This window comes from Eurypyga helias, unplaced genomic scaffold (genome assembly GCF_000690775.1).
Source record: "Eurypyga helias isolate BGI_N326 unplaced genomic scaffold, ASM69077v1 scaffold2676, whole genome shotgun sequence".
In the NCBI taxonomy this organism is placed as follows: Eukaryota; Metazoa; Chordata; class Aves; order Eurypygiformes; family Eurypygidae; genus Eurypyga; species Eurypyga helias.
In genome coordinates, this window is record NW_010254453.1 from 312 (window position 1) to 17,955 (window position 17,644).

The 17,644-nt window shown below is 49.7% G+C and overlaps 2 protein-coding genes across 2 annotated transcripts; both read right to left on the bottom strand.

Annotated features, from left to right (window-relative positions):
- Positions 1–922: 922 nt before the first annotated feature.
- On the bottom strand, positions 923–12,409 carry LIPH (lipase, member H). The gene is made up of 9 exons (XM_010152966.1): positions 12,358–12,409; positions 8,023–8,390; positions 7,209–7,317; positions 7,015–7,116; positions 5,965–6,054; positions 4,747–4,914; positions 3,152–3,247; positions 2,221–2,332; positions 923–1,100 (listed from the first exon to the last, which is right to left on the bottom strand). Exons 1-9 carry the CDS (start codon positions 12,407–12,409, stop codon positions 923–925), a joined length of 1,275 nt encoding a protein of 424 aa, XP_010151268.1.
- Positions 12,410–14,882: 2,473 nt separating this feature from the next.
- Positions 14,883–17,238, bottom strand: ANAPC13 (anaphase promoting complex subunit 13). The gene is made up of 2 exons (XM_010152967.1): positions 17,140–17,238; positions 14,883–15,008 (listed from the first exon to the last, which is right to left on the bottom strand). The coding sequence occupies exons 1-2, from the start codon at positions 17,236–17,238 to the stop codon at positions 14,883–14,885; spliced, it is 225 nt and encodes a 74-aa protein (XP_010151269.1).
- Between the last annotated feature and the right edge of the window lie 406 nt (positions 17,239–17,644).

Consider the following 17,644-nt stretch of genomic DNA (forward strand, 5'->3'; position numbering starts at 1 on the left):
GACTGGGGTTGTAGGGCAGGAGAAAGGGAGGGTCAGGGAGGGGGAGCTGCAGAAGGACTTGGCTTATTAGACATACATAATCTTATTCCAGGGCTAAGACGTGGGTAGCAGTCCTTCATGAACCTGAAGGCAACACATTCTACTGCTCTGTCCTTTTTTTTGCGTCGCCTTCCTCCCTCTGTGTTCGCCTTCCTCTCTCTGTGCCGTGCGGACTTGGTTTTAACCCAGGCGTAAAGCACAGTATGGCTTGAGGGCCACGTGCTGTCCTTGCACACAAGGTCAGCCTGACGGATTCTGTGCTGGCCGAGCTCGGGCAGGGATCCTGTTCTCCAAAGGTGCCCTAGAAACCAGGGAAGCTGAAGGGCAGGCCCGCAGAGCAGACAGAGGGTAACAGGGTGACTGAAGCAGCCGTAGAAATCTCATCAGCCAGCGACCCGGCAGGTACCTCATGGTGTTGTGGGCAGTGGTCAGCGCGTGGGGGCATAGCGGCCAGCAGCCCCCAGTTACTGGAATTTCAGGAGTAAATGAATCTCCCTGTTTGACTGGACATAGAAACTGACTGGAATACAAGGTGTGTATCTGGGGCTGGACACCCGTATTTCCCCAAGAGTTGTGTTTACTGTCAGCTCAGAGTTCAGGCCAGGGCAGCGTCTCAAAGGTCATTTTCCTGACCAAAGGTTAAAATATCAGACCACTAATTACACGTTTTCCATACAATAAGAAAGCCTCTGTGTTCAAGTAGGTATTGAGCTGCGGGGTTTGCGTGCGTGCACTGAAGGTGGAATTGATTCCCAAGATGTGTGTACAGGAGTTACTAAATGTGAAATAAATGCAGTTCTTCTGGCTGAGCTCAGCCAGGCCAGGAATCTGGGAGGTTCATTTACTTCTGTCCAGTTTGCAACAGCAGTTTGTAAAGCTCTGCTTACCTGTCTGGATTTGTAAGTGACCGGAACCTCATTTGGAGAATCCTGAGTTTGAATTTTGGGCCAATGACAGATCCAGTGGAAAACGTCAAGGAAATTTTTTCTATGTTTTCAAAATCCTGGTCGAATCCAATTAGCAAAGTGATTTGGTTGTACTGCTGAAAGGCTGCGGCTTCGCTAAAGACAAAGCAGACAAGGTCTCCGAGTCACGCGGGGAACAGCGCCGCTTTTAGCATATGCGGTATAATATTAGAAACCGCGCTGGGGGAGGAGGACTGCACTTCTGATTAGTGCCTGCTTCACAGGAAAGGGGTATGGACTCTGGTCCTCAGGTGTGAACCTGCTCAGCCGCGTCTGTACTCGCTTATTTGGGGCGGGAGCGGGGACACGGAGCTCTGACGCTGCTTGCTCTGGCCCCAAACCAGAACCCCGGCTGTGATTCTGCTTTGAACCCGAGCGGGCTGGACCCAGACGATGCTCGTGCATGGCTGGCTGCGCGGGCCCGAGCACCGGGCCATCCGTGGAGTTTGCGGCGTACGTTGCTGTACGCACGCACCCCCCCGTAATGGCGCCGTATGGCTGAGGTGGGTCTACAAACGGAAGTTTAAAGCTTCCCTTTTGAAGGTAAAGAGCGCAGGTGTGACGGGAAGCGTATCCTGGTTGCGACGCTCAGAATGACTGGCCTTGTTCACACGTTTTAGGAGGCCTGGCAAATAGGGTCCTGCTGGGCAGCCCTGGGGAGCTGTGCAGATTGCGCCAGGGCGAGCAGGTACGGCTAATGGGGTGTGCGCTTGGAGAGGCTTGGGAAAACTAGTTGAGCAGGACTTGCTTGGCTGGAGTGTGTTTAGATCTATCAGGAATTTGCATGTCCGCATAAACACCATTTTATGGCCTCTCCAATGGTGTGAGTTGATTGGGATGTTATGTATTCAGGCCCAAGTTCATCCCAGCTGTCCTGAGCACCCAGAGCTGGGACAGAACACTCCCAGGAAAGGGGAGGAAAGAGGGGAGATGTGTTTTGCTTTCTGCTGTAGTGGAAGCCTAGGACAGCCATGCTGCTGGCTGAGATTGCCCACTTTGGTCCTTAAGATGACTGAGAAGGGTCCAAACTGAAGGGCTGGGCTGTCAGCTGGTGTGTGCTGGGGGACTTCGGCAAAGTCACGCAGGGAAGCCCTAAGGCATGTACGCTGTCAAGTGTCAGCAGAGGCAATAGAGGAGGATATCTTGCCTCCTCCCTGACGCAGTTGTACCGCGTGATTTGCAAACATTTACAGATCATCAGATCGGTAAAACTTACGGATTAACTTTAGATTCTGCCTTCCTCCCCGTTCCATCAGCCAGCACAATGCTGAAGGTGCCTCTTCTGGTGTCTTTGTTCCATGTAATGATGTCCACAAAGTAGTGATAAACTGGGGTGAGAGAGAGAGCGTGGTTATGCTCTGTACGCTCTGCTTTCCAGCCCGGCTCCGCGCCTTTCCAGGAGCTGAGCTGCAGGTGGAGCACGTCTTTCACCCATTTGCTCATCTGACACAACCCGTTCAATTTATCTCTGAAGTTTTTCTCCGTCCTTTGCAGAGATTTCTAACAGATATTAAGAGGTGTCTGGGAAGGCACTACAGGAAGGGCTCGCAAGTGGCAGGCAGGATGACCCCTCTGTATGGCTTTGGGCACTCCTGCCTTCCCTGCTCATTTTCAGGTTGCCTTTTCTTTCTCCTGTCTGTCTCTGATTTCTGTTCTCAGCAGCTTTCATTTGTCTTCCCTGTCGTGGAGCAGAATCGTCTGCTCTTTACTCTGACCTGTAACTCCCTGAATTCACTTGCTGACCAGCGCTGGAGCTCAGGCCTGGCTGTGGCTTTGAATGACGTTGATCACGAGGCTGAAACCTTTTTTTGACGCTTATTTGCACAAAGGAATGGTGTGTTGGTTTGAAACACAGTTTAGGAACTACCCTTTTCTGTTTCATTTGCATGTTCTCAGCCAGTTTCCTAGCAGTGTTAAGAAGATGATGCTCACCTCTAGTGAGCAGTTGGCTGCCAGAGCAGCAGGCAGGTTTGCAGGTGAGGCGTGTAAAGGCAAGGCTGCAGACGGACACAATTCTACCCAGCAGCCGCTGGCTTCATTTCTAAAATGCTGGCTACGATGCATTAGCAGCTACCCACCTCTGCTTGGCTGCTGCTGGAGGAGGCAATACACAAAGAATAATCGTCTCAGAAGTCGTAGTCACTTACTACAAAACGGCTCTTTGTCTGCTGTATCGAAAAACACACTTGTCACTGGATGGCTCTGTTGTGTTAAATGGCTTTTCCACTTATGGGCGTAATAACCTAGAGATGACAGTTTGAAAGTGAAACAGGGTTACTGCACAGGTACATAAGCAACTAAATTGCCCAAAATAACAAAGCGAGTATTTAAGAAGCGGTATACTGCCTGCCAGCTGTACGGTGTTGCTGTGGTACGTGCTCCCCTACTCTGCAGACTTACACCAGGGTGTGCTGGTTTGGCTGGGATGGAGATAATTTTCTTCCCAGTAGCTGGTGTGGGGCTGTGTTGGTTTTGTGCTGGAAATGTGGATAACACAGGGGTGTTTTTGTTACTGCTGAGCAGTGCTGACACATCCCGCACCAGCAAATGGGCTGGGGGTGCACAAGGAGTTGGGAGAGGACACAGCCAGGACAGCTGACCCCAACTGACCCAAGGGATGTTCCAGACCATATGGCATCATGCTTAGCATATAATGTTGGGGGGAGAGAAGGAAAGGGGGGTACGTTCAGAGCGATGGCATTTCTCTTCACAAAAAACTGTTATGTGCAGCGGAGCCCCACTTTCCTGGGGATGGCTGGACACCTGCCTGCAATGGGAAGTGGGGAATCAATTCCTTGGTTTGCTTTGCTTGCGTGCAGCTTCTGCTTTACCTCTTAAACTCTCTCTACCTCAACCCCTGAGTTTTCTCCCTCTCACTCTTCCAACTCCTTCCCCCATCCCACCTGGGGGGAGTGAGCGAGCGGCTGTGTGGTGCTCAGCTGCTGGCTGGGCTTAAACCACAACACAGGTCTTAATGTTACTTGCGTAACTGAAGGCGACTGAGGGTCTGTAACGTGCCTGGGTGCTGTCCAGCACCAATTTTAAGACTTATCTATTTACATGTTCGATATCCATGGTCAAGAAGGATGTCATTTCGCAGTGCAGCATGAAAATCGTCCCCACAGCTTTGCAGGGTCGGTGTGGAGGGGTCAGGTTTTGAGCATCGACGTGTCAGAGATGGCAGCCTGAAGCTGGGCTGTCACATCCAGGCTGCGATACCTCTGCGGGTCAGTTACAGAAAAGCCTTTGTTCACCTCTCTCTGCCGTTCCTTTTAGTGTCAAGAGGGGGGTTGTGGCGCTGAAAATTTCTTAGACAAGAGTGTATTTTAGCAAGAACATGCCCCTGTCCCTCCAGCTCTGCAGCTAATGGGCTTTAATCCATTTTTTCTGTGGCTTCAGTGTAAAGATCCCAGGGGTTGTTGTGGCTTTTCTAGTTGCAGATGCTTTGCGTGTGGATTTCTGCTCTAGATCATAATGCGATGTGACCAGACAAAGGGCAGGGACATTTCTCTGGCCTCTTTCGCCTGCAGCAGAGGCTTGTGCCTCTGCGGAAATCGAGGAGCGGTCATCCCAAAAACCTCCATGGAAACAACTCGGATGCTTTTGCAAAGCATCGTGTTGTGTTCATCCTTCAGCAAAACACTTGTGACACGCATGTGAGTCGAGTAAAAGTTACAGTGGGGATGGGCAGCTCTGGCAGACACGTGTGTTCAGGATGTATTTACGTTCCCTGGATCCTTACCTAGGACGGGGCATGGCATAGGCCAGAAGGTTTCGCAGCTGGTGCATTTGCCATTCCTGTAATTCCTGTACGAGTCGCACGGGTACGCAGTGATATTGCAGCTCTGCTTCAGGGAGGAGATGAACAGGAAAACAGACCTCTGGTGGTCACATTTAAAATACTGCAATCCTTAAACAAACACGGGGAAGAAATGTTTCGTTAGCGATCCTCGCGCTTCAGGAAAACAGTTATTAATGCCCTAGCAAAAAAGGAGGCACCTGGGGACAGTCATGCGCCAGGCTGAAGACAACGGGCTGAACTGGGGAGCCCTGGGCTGTGGCAAAAGGCTGAGTGCGCTCTAGCCTCTCCCTTTGAGTGCACTCGGCTCTGCCCATGTCTACCTCACTTTCTTCTTGTCTGCTTTTGGTTTTAAAAACGTATTTGTTAATGTTGTGACTGCAGGTGCAGAGGATCCAGGCATGCCTGGTGTTCTCTTCCCTCCGAGCTCAGGCCCAACAGCTGGATATTGTGGTTTCTTTGCACATGGCGTTGCCATTTTGGTTAAAAAACCTCTTTAGAAAGACATAAGTACTAAAATGAGTTGTTCCATGAGGAGCGAACTGAGTGAAGCCTCATTTCCTATGGGTTTTTGTTTCAGGCTGATTTCCTGTGTAGATTCTCTAGGGTCTGATCAGGGTTGAGTTCACATTACTGCCTTGCCTTCTGTAAGGTATGGCCTTCACCCAGCTTTCACAAAACCAGTGCTGCTGCCAGGCTGGAGAGGGAGAAAGCTTTCTGGCATTCAAGACTAGGGCTCTAACAGCCTACCCCACATTCATCTGGAACCTGTTTTCTGAACAGGTTCTTGCCCTTGCTAGTCCTTGGGGGTTTTGTGTGTGTTCTGAGTAATTAAAAAAAAAATCCCACAGCTTTTCTAAAGATAGTCACAAGATGAAGGCACAAATCCACCTGATAACTTCTTGCACGGAAAATGAATCCCATTTGCCTTTGTGACAGGGAGCAGAAGGATCGCCCCTGACTCGTATGTCTGCACATCAGCTAAACCCCTGTTACGTCAGCGTGCCACCTCAGTGCTGGGAAGAGATTGCTTTCGTGGCTTTCCCGGAATATGGGTTTAATGTATCTTCTGAGCAGTGATGATGTTTATCTGGCCTTCTCCTCTTTTCTGATTGGAAACATTTTGTCAGCATTTGTGCAATTCAAGGCAGAATTAATTACCAGAAAATATTGTCAGTGGGCAGCCAGGCTGGTCGGTCCCGCCATTGGGGTAGAAGTCTATGTGGCCTAGTGCTTCTCTGTAGCCTAGTCCTGACAAAAGAAAATATCAGGGGTGAGGGGAGGGAGTATTAAACTGTAAAATACAGGAGAAAGAAACATTAGAAACTAAGTGGGAAAAGAATAGTTATTTAGCTCTAGGATGCCTGCCTGTGCAGGAATATGAGTGTCATTCATCTGTTCAGGCAGCAGGCCAAACGGCTGTGACCCAGCTGTGTTGTTTTAGTGATGGTATCAAATACCTAAAATAAGTCTGTGTATGTGACCGTACAAAATTTGGCTTTTTAGTGTCGCCGTGTGCAGGAGAGGAAAAGGCTGTAAAGCGCTGAGTGTTGCTGTGCTGCTGAAGTCCGACTTCTTGGAAGGGCTGGGAGAAGACAAGAGGCAGCCATGAGGTGGGAAAGCCACGCGCGAAGGGTAGGATGCCCGTGGGAGCAGAGCGGAGGGCTTGCCTCGCGCTGCTGGCCTGGCCGCTGGGTGTGGGGATGTGCTCTGCAGCAGCCGGAGAGGGCTGAGGGAGATCCCAGATTTTCCCCAGAGCAAGGTTTAGCCCATGGGAGGAGGGATGAAGACTGGAAGCACCGTGCAGGGAGCCAGGGGGTTGGGGATAACTGATGTGCTGTGCGAGGCGTTGAGCTGTGTGACTAGGTTTTGGGGCTGCGTGCTTGGCACCCCACAGCGTGACGTTAGTGCGGAGCTGCTGCGGCAGGACTGCGTGCGGCGGTAGCAACGGGGCACTGCTGCACCGTGCTGAAGTCCTTGTGCTTCATGGGCCACGAGGCTATAATTGCTGCGAAACAGCAGCCTGTTTTAAAATGCAAATAAACCAGCAGCTCCTGAGGGAGTGCTGCTGACAGCGTGGGCAACACAGGACCCCAGAGGCTGTCACAGCACCGGTGAAGGACACTGCTGTCCTCCCTGGATCCCCGTTTTCCCGTGCTCCCCATCCTTCTCTAGGTTTCTTTAAAGGTAGAGAGGAGAAACGTCACGTACCGTTGGTGTCCGAGTGAATGACATCAACAAACTGTGCGTCGGTAGGGTCCAGCCTCTCGCTGGGCGGCTTTCCCCTGTACAAGGGGCCCGCTGGGTCAAGGCCTGCAACGCAAAGCCACGGGCATCCCTCAGCACTGTGCGGCCTGCTCCGCTCGCAGCGGACGGCCGGAGGACTGGCGGGAGGAAGGGCTTACCTGTGATTCTTCCAAGTGTGCCACCAAACATCTGTCCCACAAAGCCAGAGATGTGTGCTCCCAGGCTCACTCCTATCATGTGCAAGGAGTCAAGTGATGCTCCGTCAATCTGAGATTTAAAAGTACTCATGGGCAGAGATTTTAGGCACACAAATGGCACAGCATATATCAGGAGGAGGAATGTGAATGCATCTCCCTACTTTTCCCACATGTCCCCCTGGTGTGTTCTGCTCTGTGTAAATATTCCCCCTTTGACTGTCCCACCGTACAACCAGCACTGGTGTTTGAGGCCCATGTGTGAGTGAGCTGTGACGAGAACAGTTCAGGCAACGGTTGGATTTTCCCGGGGCAGCGAGTACGAGCATGGGCAGGAGTGAGTATTTGTGGGCCCCATGAGTGCCACCCCAGTCGCCCTCGCATGGTTCCTGCATGGCATGAGCAGACACGATGATCCAGTGTCATCAACGTGCCACAGCTCAGAGGAGCTGCCAGCTGTAGCTGATCCCCGTAAGCTGACTTCTGGACATCCAGAAAGTGGAAATAGAGTTTCAGTGTATGGGAAAACATATCTGTAGAGTTTTGTATCCAGAAATGTAGACACTTATGAGTGTAAACTGAATATTGCGACAAAATGCCATCGCACCAAGCCCAAGGGTAGAATTTGGCACGGCAGTATAGCTGCGCTTCCAAAAACTAACATATTCCTGTTTAGGAGTTTCTTTTCCCAAACATCCTGCTGTTTTTAAACACTTCCTTTGTGCCCTCTATGTACCACGCGTTAATGGTGACAGCACAGTGTGAACGTTCAACTTACCAGCATTTCATCTATAAGTTTCTTCAGAATCTCAGCAACTCTCTTGCAGTTTCCGGAAGCATTACTGTAGATCAGCGTTGTTGCCCCCCGGTTCCAGTCCACAACGATAACGTTCATGTCTTCTACCGAGAGCAGGAGATGTACCAACTCAGGGATCCAGACCGGGGTAGAGCCCGTGAGTCGGTATCCGTGGATGACGAATGTAGTTTTCTTGGTCACATCGAGATACGTGGAGGCGGTTGAATCGAGCTCTTCAGCACAGTGTGGGTTCCGTCGGGTGTAGAGCAGCAGCTTCACTTTCAGGTCTGTCCCTACCAAAGCGCTGCCGAAGCTGAGAGCTGTGAATGCAGGGCATGTCTCCCCGGGAGCTGAAAAGACCACAGTGAGGTTAGCACCAATGCGTTTGCTTCGACCTTTCCTGCCTGCCAGCCCTGCACAGGCATGTGTGTTGTGAGCTGTCTGAGCCGGGGCTGCTCCTTTCCTCTCCATCGTGTTCATGACTGGAGTTACCCTGGAATGTAGGTTTTCTTCCCGCATTGGAACAGAGACAGCATACCTTCTCGGAGCAGCATGCCCTGAACCAGCACTCTCTCCAAAAATCCCACCAGTGTGAGGGAGCTACTAGAGACTGACAACTGGGATGGTTGCTGTATTGGTTTGAGAGCACGCCCAGATGCTCTGGACAGGTTCTGGGGAAGGGAGATATCCTCGTGGCTTGTTTGTAACTCCAGTCTGGAGCTGACAAGCTGCAGAGGATCTGCCTGTTGTGAGGGGCAGCTCTCAATGCTTCCTTTGTATTTGCAGATGCAGCCTGGTATTTCAGACTGGGAAATGGGACCCCCTTTGACTGCATGAGATGTGTTACTGATACTGCTCTATACACAGCTGAAGAGTAACTGAATTTTATGTAAGTGCTGCTTTATGGGATGGCCTCTGCTTTGAGAGACCTTTTGAAAGCCTGCCTTTGTTCCTTGCTTCTCTAGCAGAACACCAGCTGAGCCTTCTGAGTCCGATACTATCTCCAGCAGGGAAGGACTAACTGTCTCCAGACAGACACTGCTTATGAAGGCCCTCCCAGGTTTTGTAGCCTCTTCCTGGCTCTCAGTCTTTTTCCCCAAATCCCCTTAATCTTACTGAAGAACCTTGTGGGAGAGAGTGTCTCTCTGACACCGGGGCTGCAGTAATTGTTCGGGCTGCAGTTGCTAGAGACATCTTCCTGATCTTTGTTGCTTAAAGGCCTGCGCAGTAGGTGGAAGAGGTTAAAAAACCCACCACTGTAAGCTAATTGTGTTCTAGGAAATCTCCAATACTCTGTGCATATTGATTTCTAAATGATGAAACTCTCCCAGTTTCTATGAGCAACTTTCTCTTTTTTCCTCCTCTGGAAATCAGAAGCGTGAGAGATATAAATGCTACGTGCCCAGCACATAAAATAATCTGCTCAGTTGCCATAGTTCTGCTAATTACTTTGTAGAAGCCCCAGGAGCTCCAGAAATAAAAGTTAATAGGCTAAAAGGATGTTGCAGTTAAGTCCAACTGGATATTTTAAATTGCTACCATAAATTCAGAAATAAATTTTAACATTTCAAATCCGTGGAGTCCTTCCTGTATAAAGCCTATGGTAAAATACGAACAGTGCGGATGGAGCAGTGGAAAACGAAGCCTCAGCCAGGCCCAGTGAGCATTGGTTGCAGTCGGTGGCCTTTGAATCGAGGGTGTTCTGTCTCTGTGATGCTTCAGCTGGGGCTCCCGGGGCAGCGCGACTCTGGGCCCTGCTGCCAGAGTACGGCCTGGGTGGCTGTCTCCCGCCTCAGCTTGGTCTCACCTTGTGCTTACAGCGCCAGGGTGCTCCAGGGAGACAGCAGAGATCTCCTATGACACCACTCGTGTGGAGATCTCCGACTTACTAGCAGGGAAAAGCCGTTTTTTGCTGATACACACCAGCATATGCAGTGATAGTTAATGACTGTTGTCTAGGCGCTACTGCAACGTTAAAAAAATACAATTATACTTACTTTTTACTCATAACTAGTTGTGGTTTTAGTTATTGTACGGTATTATTATATAGTATTGTTAATCATCTTTACAGCCACTGAAGCTGTAGAAATACAGGCAGTAATTCCAGGCAGGAATTACTTCTATACGGTGCAAGATCGCACCGATTGCTTCATTTGTTTCTGTACCGCCTGCGTTGTGCCAAGACTTGCCCAGAGGAGCACTGTTTGTCACCAGAGCAGCCCAAACCTTCTGGTAAAGAATGGCTTTTAAAGAGCTGAGCGGCATTTGCTAGTACCTAACGCAGGAACTGTTTAAAAAGCCTTGCACCATGTCTGTTGGATTTGTTCTGTTTTGATTAACAAAATCAGATCAGTGCTAATAGTGGGGGAAAACCTGCCAGCTTCCCTCCTGGCAGGCTGCTGCATATCCCAGACTCATCCACCATGTGCTACAAAAGCTGACACAGGAGCTCAGCCAGTTGTCCTCGCTTCATCCTGACAAGCACTGAGAATCCTACCCAAGTGGCTGAAAGTGCTCTTCATCCTGACAAGCACAGAGAATCCTACCCAAGTGGCTGAAAGTTGTTTTTCAAACTCCACCATGATTTTTCTGATGGGGAAAGAGGCTTATTGAGGTCAACTCTACAGGCAAATAAGTGAGGTGGACACTTACACCCTGGCACTGTACTTAACCTGTGCCCAGCAGACCACTTCCCTCTGGGAAAGGTGAATAAATGTGGCAATTAACCCAGTGTCCCATTAACTCACTTCCAGCCCCGTCATGCCCATTTGCTCGCTGAACTGCCGCAGGCAATTCACTTTTCTCCCCCTGCTCCGTATTTCGGATAGGTAAGGTAGGATGGCAAGCACCACCTCCCTGGGCAAGGTGCTCTGCCACCTCGACACCCGCAGCAGGGGACGGAGCAGCCTGTAAACTGGTGCTCCGACTTGGGAGCTGGACATCTTTTGTCTCGAGCTTGAGCTCAGCCTCCAGGATGCTATCCCAGCAGGAACGGCATCTTCAGAACAACTTTGTTCAGAAGTTCCACAAGCATATATATGTATGTCATGCTCATGAGAATACCCCAAAGTCTGCCTGGGACTGTGGTCGGTGCCACTTAAGGCCTGCATTCCCCTGGTCTCTCTCATTCCCTTCCTGGAGACTGTGTTTGGAGGCTTTCTCTTCCTTCTGTCCTGGATGTTTATCGCACGGAGAGTTGGCGATAGTGCCATTTTGGGGCTGCGATCTGCGTGACAGGAATAGCAGCTGAGGTTCTTAACTCCCCCAGTCTGTCCACTTGCAGAGAGAAGTTCCCGCAGATTTTCACTTCAGCGGGTCAGCGTTCACTTGGCCAGATTTGGAGTTGTCCTCGCTATGGTCCTTGGAGACGGTGTTGCCACACAGGCCTGCGAAGGGGGCTGCTCACCAACCTTGCGTGGACCTCGGGTAAGCGTTGCTGCTTCTGGGCCTGTCTGGTTTCACTCACTGTCACCTCGCCCAGGCTTTTTAGTGTGTTTCAACAGACTGCTGTTACACAGCAGTAACAAAGTCTTCAGCTTTACGCACACTTTGCTTCCACACGGCAGATCTCGTTAGCAGCAGGGGAGAACTCCATCGCTTTTTCCATCGCTTTTCCGCAGAGCGTGTGCCCTCCACCTCTTCAAACCGTCTTCACTCTCTCACTGGGTTTCCTTGGTGCCTTTTCACACAACTCTCTCTTTCCACTTCTTCTGACTACATTTCCTACAGCATGTTTAACAAACCAAGCAAAACGCGACCCTGAGGTTACTCCAGAGAACCTCATGAAATACGACTCAGTGTTTAAAAGGCTACTTCTTTTGTTAATCCCGTTTGTTTCCCCTGCAAAGCAGAGAGCTATCGCTCGACTTGCTCCCGTGGGTATGCTAACGCACGGCAGTACATTTGTTTATTGTAAGACAGGTGGATTCTTGACAGGGCCGCGAGGATATCAAACGAATCTGTTGTTCATAAACGGTAATTCATCCTTCGCGCCTGCCATATAAGACCCTGCTGAAACAAAATCCTTCTTCTCTGAAGATTTCGAATGACATTTTCACTGTCCGTGGAGAGTACTTACATAAGAGAAATGTTTGCAGAGTGAGGAAAAGATAATAAAATGACTTCTGGTTTTACATTTGCAACTCTTAGGGCTGACTACGTTCACGTAACCAGTACGATTTGCTCTGCCAGAATAAATAATGCTAGCGAAAACCCCTGTGCAGTGACGCAGAGGGTAGATGTATTCCTGTTTCTGCAAAGCCCAGAAAGCCCGCTACAGTTGACAGAAACGTTCAGAACAAATGGTTGATTTCTTACCTGTCTTCACCCCGTACAAAAGGCAGATGAACGCGGCCCACAGCCTCAGCATATGGACTTCCACATGGAACTTGTCTAGGTGAAAGATTTTACAGATCCTGCAGTTTCTTTGGCATGCGCCGGCTGTCTCTGACAACAGTTTGCTCTCTTTTTTTCTGCCAGGCACACTAGGTGTGGTGAAAGGAGGAAGTTACCAGCTGAGAAATGAAGACCAGTTTGAGTTATACAACGAAAGCTTCTGCTGAAAAAGGTGGGGCCCCTTCCATTCCATATTTTAAATACAGTTTGCCCTGGGGAATGACTAACGAAAGGCACAAATGGTTTGGTATCACGCTGTAAGCAGCAATTCCACTACACGTGTTGAAACTGAGGAAATTATTGCGTGTCTATTTGTCTTTTGCAAAGAATGTTGAAAGGCAGCAAAGAAGGTAGGTGTCCCTGCCAGTCTGATAAGCATCTGGGCAGGGCCAGCACCTGGTTTCACAGGGCCCTACGTTGGCAGCATTCACGTTGCGCCCTGCTCGCCCACGTCCCTCTGGCTCTCCTGAGCACTGTGGCTGAGTGTCCCTTCTAACCTGCGAGCCCCTGTCACCTCGGGTCAGAAACAGATACACAGCACAATGCTGTAAGGAAGGGAAGGGCCCAGTTCCAGCCAGCCTGGGTCTCCAGGGGGTGCCAGGCAGCTGCTCTCGGGTGACACTCGTACATCTGGCATCCCCAGCACGTGTTCTTGCAGACCTGTTGGGACCTCGTGAATCCAGCTCCAACTCAGTAAGAAAGGCTTTGTTTTCCCTGTTGGACAGGAGGAAGAAGATGGCAGATGCAAAGGCAACTGTCAGGGGCAGGAAGGGCAGTCTAAAACTGGAGCTGGGAGATCTAGTGGCAGAATTGGCAATATGGGGGTGGTGGGACTGTGTAAAGGGGCGAGAGGGGAGGGAATGAGGGAACAGCGACGGCTCCTGGGTAGAAGCTGCGTGGGAGCTTTGCCTCATGTTTTCTTTGCAATTCTTCCAACATAGGCCAGGGGGAGGGAGCATGGGGAGGATCAGAAACACCTCACTAAGCACAGGCTCTGCTTTTTCCCCCGGTGGCGATCCATCGAGGAGCTGAACTATTACAGTTCCCAGCTGCGTGGCTGGTCCTTGCTCCATGCTGTACATACTAAGCCTTCGGAGTTCGCTAATTCCTGGGTTAATCCTGAACTCTGCCTGTTGGCTGGCTGCAGCTCCTTGTTCAGACAAGCACGTGCTGCCTGTCTGGGGCAGGCAGGGCCACACCTCTGAGAGCAGCACACCCAGCGACACGCAGGAGTCTTTTCACGAGCACCTTGAGCTCTCCCTCCTCCTGCAGCTCGGCAATCAGTCTCACAGGACGTGTGCCGTGCTGTGATTCCGTGTGGTCATCACACAGGCAAAAGTTGGGTTTTATTACTTCTGAAGAGGATAAACATAGCGAAAAGACACCAAAAGAACTTCTGTGGAGTCTGGAAGCTGCAAGCTCCAGGGAAGTGCTTTTTCTGATGCACTGGCAAAAGAAAATAATTTGAAACATTGCTTTCCTTCCAGTTCCTTTCTCACCTCTACCAGTAAGCCTAAACTCTGTCAAAATATTTTCTCCTTAGTGAGTTCTGCCAATGGTGCAAAGGAATCGGTCCAACAGCAAGATGAACAGAAGGCTTCTACCTATTGCAAAAGGCGTTTGAGAATCGGAGATAAAATGAGATGAAGAAATCCAGAGGGCCTGGCCTTCCTTCCCAGCAGAAGCAGAGGTAACCACTTACTGTCTGAGGCTAAGCCCCACTTGTTCCTGTTCCCTACCACTTTCCTCAGACTTCCGTTCCTCACCAGAGACGGCCCAGCTGAGTGGCTGTCAGTTCAGCGGGCGGGACGCTGGCACTGGCAGGCTCTTCCCTGTAACTCAGTCATCCCTCAGACGACCATGATTTTGAGTAACCACCATTCCAGCATAACTAAGACTGCCTGTTTACAGTACACGGACTGGCAAACATGCCCAGGACGTCAGCGCTGGAAATGCTTTCACGCATCATCCACGCCTGCCCCACACAGCCTGTCTCAGCCCCACACCAGGTAAAGATGCCAGTGACTGAATTACGGTTGATTGTTGTACACGGAATTCTAACCACAAAACAGATAGGAATAATTCTTGGGATGTAAGCCCTCAGTGAGAAACGATCCTGTTGTGAGCATCGAAATCAGTAACAACTCGAGACAGTAAAAACTACTTCTTTTATCACACATAGGAAACATTTAAGATCAGAATTAGCACCAATAAGAGAAACACCGTGATGCTGGCTCTGGGGTGTCAGACAGCCATTGTTATTCACACTCCTTCTAGAAGCATTTTACACCGTCTTTGGTCACTGTGAGTAGAACCACGGTTTGAAGCCGAGCCTTTTTCAGAAACGTTGGTTCCTCCTTTGGAGAAGCTCACGACAGCGATGGTCAGCTGAGAAACAGGTTTTGTGTTGCATTCATGCACCCACTGCATGAGATCTCACCGATTCACTAGCTTCCCGTGGGCGGGACATTTTCATGGAGGTACTGGAGAGCCAAATCTGTCCACTTCATTTCTTGCTCTTTCACAGACTCGGTTGTGCCACCATTGTCTTGCTCTGGTTCAGGCAGCTCATTCTGAGAACAAAACAGAGGTACAATGCATTCCGCACATCGTATGCTTCATGAAAGGAATGGGTTACTTAGACTTCATATGGATAAATACAAAAATCCACAAACGAGACCAGAGGGTGCATCTGAACAATATATATCATTACACACTGAGTCACTTCGAAACGGTACAAAGCCCAGTTATGAAAAATATTCTTTTGACATGAATTTGGTGCTTAATCCGAAAGGTAAATTGGTTTTCCAGGACCCCGGGGCCTTGCTATACACTCAGACTGCGCGTGCAGTGAGGAAGGAGAATATACAGCAAGTGCAAAATAACTAAATAATAGTATGATGCAATTATTCCATGGCTTGTTTGCCACGTGTTTCTGCTGCTGCTGCCAAGAATACAGATCCTGCGTTTACTACAGCTGCTAAGACAACTGTAACATGTTACTTTCCCACGGCAGGTGAGAAGCCCTTCCTCTTGCTACGTGCTGACCGCAGGCGTGGCTGTGCCGTATGGACCGCGGAAGTTGGAAACCCCTGCCAGGTGCAACACAGAGCTGCTCGCCATGCAGCAAGGAGGAAGCCCAGTTTAACTGAGATTTCATTTTCCTTATCTGTTCTCCGTGTTGCTGCATCGCTGCCGTCACACAGTGCATGTTACTCTGCCAGATGCCATTTGTGCAAGAATTCTGGGTTCTAGATCTGTGGCAATCCTGGCATGAGAGAAATAAAGTTTTGTGGTTTTGAAACGGCCTATGATTCCAGCCCATCTGAGTTCACAGGAATCTCTCGAGTGAGCACTGGCTCAGATGCTCAGGACGGGCTCAAATACCACTTGACAGCCTTTCCGTTTGCTCTCTTACAGCGCTGCTGGGTAACTCTCCTGTGAATTTGTGCTGGTTTTTCTGTATGATCAGAGCCAATCTCACCCCTGGGGATCTTTATATCCACAGCCAGGCCTTTCTTTCTATTGTTAGGTGATGAGGCTTACTGCTCTGAGGCTGCCATCTGTATGTGACTGCAAGTAGCTCAAGGGGTGGCTGTAAGGAAAGAAACAGTAATGTCTGGACACAGGGTAAAGGCAAATATCAGTGAGGAACTAGTTTATAATATTTGGCCTGCCTAGTAAAGGTTATCCCAAGCAAAGGGGGGTTTAGGCTCTTGTATCTGAGAATCACAGTTCTGCAAGATCATTCCTTTAAGCTCAAATCTTGACAGGAATATGGGTGTGCCATATATATGACACAGGCATCAGTGGGAGACATCTGAAGCTTCAACTCTGGAATTTGTGGGATCAGGGGTAGCTTTTCCCCAGCTGCATCTCTCTGGCCTCGTGGCTGTACAGGCAGCTGTACATGGCGTGAGAAGTAACTGCCATGCGTTGGACGCAGCACTACAAGCAAGAGTCCCACTGCAGATGCCAGTGCGTTCACTAGTGTCCTTGAACTGGCAGCAGCAGCACTGTATCTGGAAAAGGCTCATTAGGAAGAAACTTGAAAAATTTTTAGCTTCTTTTAATGAAATTTCAGAAAGGGGGAAAAAAGTGTAACCAAGACTGCAACTGTCAGCATGAGACTGATCCTCTCTGTTCTGCAAATGAACTGGGAAACCAGTTCAAACACTTGTAACATGAGGGGGAAGCACAGAGAAAGGATGATTCTACTTCTGATGCCAAACCCAGAACTGTGCGATGGGAAGGACGCTCCAGCTCTGAGGAGATTTGGCAGCTGGTCAGGGGAAAGGGGAGAGAAGCATCCACATCCTCATCTGCACACAGGAATGACTGGCATGTAAGACAGAAAGAGCGAGATCCATCCCAGGAACCTTTTGTATAAATGAGCTGCACAAGCAGTACTGTCTGTGCTGTTTCTTGGAAGGGGCTGTGAAAAACACACCAGTCTTAACAGATAGCAGGAAAAAATTCTTCACAGGGAAGGTGGTGAGACACTAACAGGTTGCTCAGAGAATCTCCCCCATCCCTGGAAGCGTTCATGGCCAGGCGGGATGAGGCTTTGAGCACCCTGGTCTAGCGGAAGGTGTCCCTGCCCATGGCAGGGGGGTTGGAACTAAATGGTCTTTAAGGTCCCTCCCAACCCAAACCATTCTATGGTTCTGTGATTCTATAATTGCTAGGTAGCAATTCACCTACCAGAGGGATAGCCACATCCTCGTATGGCAATTTATCTTCCCTCCATGCATCATCGATCAGATCCAGGATTCTGCCGTCCCTTTGCACCTCGCTGTCCATCGTTGCAGCAGGCAAGTACAGCTAAATCTGTGACACAAAGCAGATACGATTTCTAACACCCACGTCCCCAACCACGTGCCTGGAATTCGGACTACGGGCTTGCTCCAGTTTTGATCCAATTCCTGTGAAGCTTAAACTTTTATAGAAAACCTTGATTTTCCTAACCCGCTGAAAAAAAGGAGTTATAACCACAGGACAACTGTTTCATCTGAAAAGAGCACCATCAGACTGGATTGCAGATGGGCATGCATCAGAGATGAATATATCCAACTAGCCTGTTATTGTTAATTATAGAGACATACATGTGTTTGTAGCTACTGACCTTTAGAAGTCTCTGTTGAGTGAGCTTGAGGACCCACAGCCCCCCCGGCCCCTCTAACTCGGCACAGAGCTGTCGCTCGTTGTT

Excerpts from the sequence above, each read along its gene's own strand:
- LIPH (XM_010152966.1), bottom strand. The coding sequence starts at position 12,409 with ATGCTGAGGCTGTGGGCCGCGTTCATCTGCCTTTTGTACGGGGTGAAG. Across the intron at positions 7,117-7,208 it reads CACACTTGGAAGAATCACAG|GCCTTGACCCAGCGGGCCCC; the intron begins GTAAGCCCTTCC and ends TTTGCGTTGCAG. Across the intron at positions 3,248-4,746 it reads TATGCCATGCCCCGTCCTAG|GTTATTACGCCCATAAGTGG; the intron begins GTAAGGATCCAG and ends TGTCATCTCTAG.
- ANAPC13 (XM_010152967.1), bottom strand. The coding sequence starts at position 17,238 with ATGGACAGCGAGGTGCAAAGGGACGGCAGAATCCTGGATCTGATCGAT. Across the intron at positions 15,009-17,139 it reads AGGATGTGGCTATCCCTCTG|AATGAGCTGCCTGAACCAGA; the intron begins GTAGGTGAATTG and ends TTTTGTTCTCAG.